Below are 6,882 nucleotides of genomic sequence, written 5' to 3' on the forward strand. Positions count from 1 at the left end.
GGCATAACTTGAGAAATTTGTAATTATTATAAGTTTCATAGATTATATAGATACACTCATATTGTTATTTTGCCAGTGTATATAGCATGGAATCAGACTGATTGTATGAAACTAAAGTGGGAATATAATTATTGGCGACGACCATGTTGGTGTTAGGTTAGGTTAGCCGTTAACTTTTTACAATTTCACAAAAAGTTTTCGGACTGAGTAAATATCTATTTTTGTATCATTTCACGCAACTATTGCTTAACGAAAACCAATCAATAAACCACAATACAAAACAGCGAATAATATAATGTCTAGCAGAATTTATTTATTATAATTTATAGATATCAATTATAATAAATAAATTATTTCAAGTACATATATACTTGTGTTTGGTAGAGTTCAAATTAAGTGGTAGTATATTAGTGGTAGGTACTCAGATAATAAATCCAAACATAAATAATCTCCCCTCATCTCATGAAATTGGATGTATGTACATTCAATTTCGTGGACTTTCGCTTTATGAATTTGAAAGAAGAATTTTGAATTATTATTACTATTGTCCTTATTTATATACTTTTGTAATTTATTCAATTATTAATTACGATGGCTATGTCCATATACTGCTCTGTATTTTGCGTTAGAATATGACTTCCAATAAAAGAACACTTACGAGATTTTTTTTACTAAGTAGTGATGCGCACGTGTTCGAAGCGCTCAACCTGCATTTTGTTTTATAATCTACGGGTACCTATCCTCAGCTATCCTCAGTTTATAATATGTATACACTCATAGTCTGAATTGAAATAAAATATATTCGAAAATAATAATATAAAACTAATAACTTATGTATTCGTAGTTTGCATGTTAGGTATCTGTTTAGAATTTATATTACTACTAATAACGAGACTTTTTTAAATTGCATAGCCAAAGTATACTTTTGGTATTGACTATTGAGTGTTGACAATAGCCCAACTAATAAGTAATAACTGTTGACATTGGAATCATAGTTTGGAATTCAAGATATATAAGTAAGAGCTGTTGCTATATTTTTGAAAACTATGATTATTTGAATAACATTAAATTAACGTTGTTGTAAAATGAAATAAATATTATACTAAGAAATTTGAGTTCTGTTCTGATTATTTTATCAACATATTATTATATTTGTCTTTCTATTTACACACTGCTTATTACTATATTGATGATATAATTATTAATTAGTACTTATCGATTCATACCATGTAAATAGTGGCAAATTGATAGTAGTAGGTTTTTAAATACTTGCACATTACTACAATCTGGGATTGTACTGAAATGTACCAAAATATTTAAGAGTAAGAATATTAGGTACACATTTGTTGATACAAATAGAATTTAATAAAGAAAACATTAATTACATTACAAACAGAAACCAAATTTACTACGAAATTGATAACTTTCTACCATTTTAGAAGAAATTATAATTCTGGATGTTGCAACATGCAATATTAATTAATTTATTGACGCATGCGCCACACATTACAATCAGCTGTCAGAAAGAATTTAATCACGTAAAAAACAAAATTATTTGTGTCTTTAGATAATTCCCGTCAATATGGCGGGGCAAAATCCAGGATCTCCAACTGATTTTCAATATTTCTACGAGGATGAAGTGTATAAAATCAACAATCGCGGTCAAGTTGTCTTCGGCCTGGTTCTCGAAAACTATGAAGCAAATTCTAGCGATCAAGAAAGTGACATAGAAACTCCTATCCAGAAAGGGGAGATTCGTGTCGTATGGCACCCTTCAGGCACTGAACGAGTGGTTTCAGAGAAGTCAGTAAGTACTAAAACTCAGCATCCCTATCGAACCGTATCTTCGACTTTTGCGTGCTTCTAACTAACGGAAAACATTAAATTTTATGAGCTCAATGTCGTTTCGCCAAAGAAATTATTGCAATGAATAATTAATGACACGAATCTGCAAGATTTAAAGAAATTAAATGGAGTTCTTACACATTTTAAGATAAAAATTAACACTACCTCCAAAAAGGATTGTTAAAATTTTTTGCTGCTTTATCATTTTGCTAAAATTCAACTTCACGTTTTTTTGCCTTAAACTGTAACATTTATTTGAATCTATTTGTCCTTTTTTATTATTTTATATCATGTGTCCACTTTCAGAGTGGATTTTATATTATTTATTCCATTGGAACCTCTAATATTTTATTAAAAAGACAGTGATCCATATGATAAAATTTTATGAGATAATTTAATTGAAATAAATAACAATCTTTATTCACATCTAATTATAGAAAAATTGCATCTACATAAATAATCTTGTGTGTGTAATATTAAAACTACCGAGAAATGAGGATATCAGCACATGCCTACTTTTTATATATTATTTCTAAAATAAGAATAGATTTCTTGGGAAATATTTGTCAATTACAATGATTTAAGGTTTAGGCTTCAAACAACACATTTTAGACAAGTATAAAAAATTAGTTCTAGTCATAAAACATTATTAAAATATTTGATTGTGATGCTTTTTGCAAAGTATCTAACTATACTGTAACATTATATATTATTTCTATCTCTTATTAAATTAATATATTTCTGCAAGTAATACCAACAAGAATTTTATAGGGAAAAATATATGAAATACATTATTTGCAAATACCCCTAGTGACAATAACATTACCTATGAGGTTTATCATTAAAATTTTAATTAAGTATTAAGATTGATTAAAATAGTGTCAAATTTGCTTATCATTTGTAAATAATAGTAATAGAATATTAAGATAATTAAAATTTACTTTATAATTTTAATAGAATATTCACAGTTCAATCCATCAGTCTTCTTTTACTTCTGTATTTCTTGATAGAATTCTTTAGTGTCCATCTCTTGGTGGATAAACTAAAACAATTTTTTTGTATAGGACAAAAGATTAAAAGAAAAATGTACAAAAGATTATCATAAAAGACAAAACATACAAAAAGTTATCTTAATATATTTAATAGTAAATGGACCCGGCAATCCAGCCTATTCAGTTGTGTTTATGCCTAAACCATTTACTTGGAATTGTCCTAACATAGACACTCCACCCCTTTTTTATAAAGCAACATGGTGCCATCCTGAAATAATAAACATATCTATCTGTATGTATGAGAGAAAGGGAAACCAAACAAGCTGGTGCTGTAATGCATATGGTTTACTCCTCCATAGAAAGTTATCGTTTGAAACCCCGGATTGCTGTTATGACTATTAAACTATCGTTTTAGCTAGAATAAATAACTAAATTTAATTTAGTTTTGTACCTCTACATCTGCTGCATGTACTTGACATGCTATAATATTAAATTCAATGGTTGTTCAATATCAAATCATAATGAATCATAGTTTTTCAATTTTACCAATGTGATAATCTATGTATAGTTTATGTATGAGTAAGAATAAATTTTCTAAACTTATTTTGAAAAGAGAAGTAACTTTTTGTATTTTTGTTCGAATGGTTTAATATGTGATATTGAAAAAATAATTGCACACAAATACTATTAGACCGATTTTAGAAATTCTTTCAATATTAGAAAGTTGCAACTTCAGTAAGCGACATAGTCTATACTTGTATCACGGGCGAAGCCGGGGCGAGCAGTTAGGGTATATATATACATGTAGCATAAATTTTGTACATATTTCATATTTCAGGTTGGACTGGCAGACCGTTCGTTGATGCCTGGCGATGTCGTGCGACGTCTCATAGCCGGCAAGGACACGCAGCGGGGCTACTGTCGCGATATCGAGATGACAGCGGCCCTGCAAATTGTTGGGACCAAACATGTCATTCCCAATGTTGCAAGCGAGAGACTGCAGCCGTTGGAAGAGTTCACACCTGATCTTGCTGTGTGCCTCGACTCGTGGGTTGGCACATCTAAAGTGAGTGATAGAACTTATTAAAACCCTTTTTAGTGTTTTTGTTTTAATTATGTCGCTTGTTTTAGCTGATTTATAAATCAATTTAATAAGCAAAAGTGTTGTAATTTCTTTTTACGAAAATTGCTAGGATGGAGGAGTATGGCAGATGGCAGACTTATAATCAATATAGAATTGAGAACCCATTTTTTTATAAATACTCAACAAAATAAAAGAATTACGCATACATGCATTTTTCATACTCTTATTTTGGTCTGATTTCAACCACTGCGCCCACTCCTCTATTTAAGAACAGAATGGACAATTCTAACAAATGTAATTGCATTAAATCCATGACTTTATTTCAGAATTCTTCCTATACTAAACTGAAACTTTTTCTTAGGCTGTTCGCAGCAAGCTACGCCTAGTATCTGCAGATGGATCTCGCTTAGAATACCCTGACCTAGACACATGTCCGCTGGAGGATTATTCAATGCGCCGCCGTCGGGCCACACCCTACTCATCATCGGAGTTTTACCCGGGACAAGTGGTGTACGGTCCTTTGGGCTCGTTGGATAATGCCAATTGGCTACACATGACTAAGGAGATGAAAGCTGCGCGCAAGCACAAGATGCATGATCACAAGGTTTGTATTTAAGTTTCAAATGTTTTTTAGCAACATCATCAGTGCAATATTATGAATAATTCACATTAAAAATCCATTTTATACCATTGATAAAATTTAATATGTATTTGCAAAATCAAAATCAAGAAAGTCATGAATGTTTTTAAAATAAAGCCATTGATTATTTTACTTTTTTTTTTCTTTCATTATTTTTTTCAAGCAGTTTATAGTAACCAAACATAAATCTAAAAACAAAAAGTAAATTAATTCGTCTTGTTGCAGTTCACAGTGGAAGCTGTCATCACAGAGAGTGTGAGCGTGCACTGGCAATGTCGCGCTCTATGCACCAACGCCGCCGACTCTGCGCAGCCGCAGCAACCAAAGTTCTTTGTTGAAGGTCAATAATACTATTATTTCAAATGTTTCATATAAAATTTTGACCTCTTGGTCAAAGAGACAACTGTAACTATAAAAAATTTAGAAACAATAATTTTCGTGATTTTTTACAGGCGATGATTTAAAGAGGTTAAAATTACTCAATGTCTTCGAACCTTGCACCCTACAAGCTGGAGATAGAAACTTCCTCACCATCGGACCAGAAGATTCATTTATAAGCAAAAAACAGTGGCGGAAACAACAGAGTAAGTAATTACTGCTTTCAAACATTATAAATTATTCTAATTATGTAAATTTCGATGTGTTATTTAATTATAATTATTGTGGGAGTCGAGCACGCTTCGGCACGAATTGGGCCAGCTCGCACCGGGGAAGTACCACACCCCCACAGAAAACCGGCGTGAAATAGTGGCATGCCACTGTGTTTCGTACGGTGAGTGGGGGAGCCGGAGGCCCGTTTCCTTTTCCTCACCCGTCCCAGTCCATTCCTTCTTTCCAGTCGTTAATCCATTCCTTTTCCCTTACCCCAAATAAGCGGGCAGCGCATTCACAGAGGATCTACCTTTGCGAATGTTCATGGGCGGTGGTGATCGCTTACCATCAGGCGAACCACCAGCTCAGTTGCCCGCTATGACATAAAAAAAAAAAAACACATAAAAAAAAAATATAATCTTATAGTTTGTCAAAAACACAGCTATAATCAATGTGTTTGTGATCAGGTAAATACTTCAGAAATCTGCGGAAACAAACTCGTCCCACCAAAAAATCTTCGAAATCCGATACAGCATTGGAACACTTGCCGTCCAGACCAAAAAAGAGAGCATCGTCACATCGAAAACTCAAAGCTGGTGAAGTGAGTGACAGCCTTTTGTTGAGAATATTTAAAAAAAAAAAATTTAAGAATTATAAATACTCAAAATTAAAATAAAAAACTGAAATGTTTCTTATTACTAAAATATTCTTATAATAATAAAACCCTCTTAACAGTGACTTACACTTATAATACTTCCTTAATAAAGATAAAGAAAATAGGAGAAAAAATGTTTGACGCATTTTTTTTTATGAAATGAAGAATTAGGAGCAAAAAATAAATTTTGTTCACAGAATGATATGGACATAGACAATGCAGAGGAAAAATTAGAATCTCTGGATGAGGCACTCAAAGCAGATGCAAGCTGTCCTCGCATCAAGATAGAGCCTAGCGGTGATGTGGCTCTGCCAATTACAAGCAGTCAGGAAGATACAGCTGCGGAGGAGAAAAACGATTCAGGGATTAGGTGAATAGATAATTACTATTTATGTACTTGCAATATATATGACATATATAACTAATTAAGTTATGTTATGGAATGGCAAAGAAACTAAAATTTATTGTTGTAAGAACAGACAACCCTGTTTTTGTTTCAAATGTGGTGCAAAGGGAATGGGTACGGAAAACGATGTAGGCTTTCAAATCTCCACAAAACTGAGTAGCATTTACACGCCTGCTATTTCATTCCATTATCTTTGGGTGTGTGGTATCCTCCCAGTGCGAGTTGGGCCAATTCGTGCCGAATGGTACTTGACTTTTCCAGATTTAAAAAAAAATGTTTAACCTAAGTCTTTGAAAATCAAAATTTTTTTTACTCACAGTCCAGAACCTATGAAGGAAGATGGTAGCCTGCTCAATGGAGACAGGACCATGGATCAACTGAATGATGACGATTCAGACAACTGGGAGAATACCAGTAGTGATGGCAGTGACACAGATAGGTAATTAATTGTATAATTAAATTTATTTTATAGATACCCATTGAACTTTAGAACTATCCAAGTATTTTTTCATAAATCTTTGAATGCAGCTTTCTTAAAAATTATGAAATGTATTTTTGTGAAATTTTCTATCTACAGTATGAAGAGTACTTTTTAGATATATACAGTCTCGGGATATTCCGTAATCCGAGTTTCTGGATAAAAAATATCCTATGTCTTTTCTAAATTTC

The 6,882-nt window shown here is 32.3% G+C and overlaps 1 protein-coding gene across 3 annotated transcripts in view; it reads left to right on the forward strand.

Annotated features, from left to right (window-relative positions):
- Positions 1–1,498: 1,498 nt before the first annotated feature.
- LOC119832177 ((E3-independent) E2 ubiquitin-conjugating enzyme) overlaps positions 1,499–6,882 on the forward strand; it is a 21,339-nt gene continuing 15,955 nt past the window's right edge. For all 3 annotated transcript variants that reach the window (XM_038355791.1, XM_038355793.1, XM_038355792.1), the window contains exons 1-8: positions 1,499–1,807; positions 3,676–3,903; positions 4,283–4,525; positions 4,787–4,901; positions 5,014–5,145; positions 5,620–5,753; positions 6,005–6,177; positions 6,533–6,652. In XM_038355791.1, coding sequence (XP_038211719.1) covers positions 1,583–1,807; positions 3,676–3,903; positions 4,283–4,525; positions 4,787–4,901; positions 5,014–5,145; positions 5,620–5,753; positions 6,005–6,177; positions 6,533–6,652 — 1,370 coding nt within the window. In that variant the 5' untranslated portion in view covers positions 1,499–1,582. The remainder of the gene's footprint in view (positions 1,808–3,675; positions 3,904–4,282; positions 4,526–4,786; positions 4,902–5,013; positions 5,146–5,619; positions 5,754–6,004; positions 6,178–6,532; positions 6,653–6,882) is intronic.

The sequence above is a fragment of the Zerene cesonia genome, chromosome 15, assembly GCF_012273895.1.
Source record: "Zerene cesonia ecotype Mississippi chromosome 15, Zerene_cesonia_1.1, whole genome shotgun sequence".
In the NCBI taxonomy this organism is placed as follows: Eukaryota; Metazoa; Arthropoda; class Insecta; order Lepidoptera; family Pieridae; genus Zerene; species Zerene cesonia.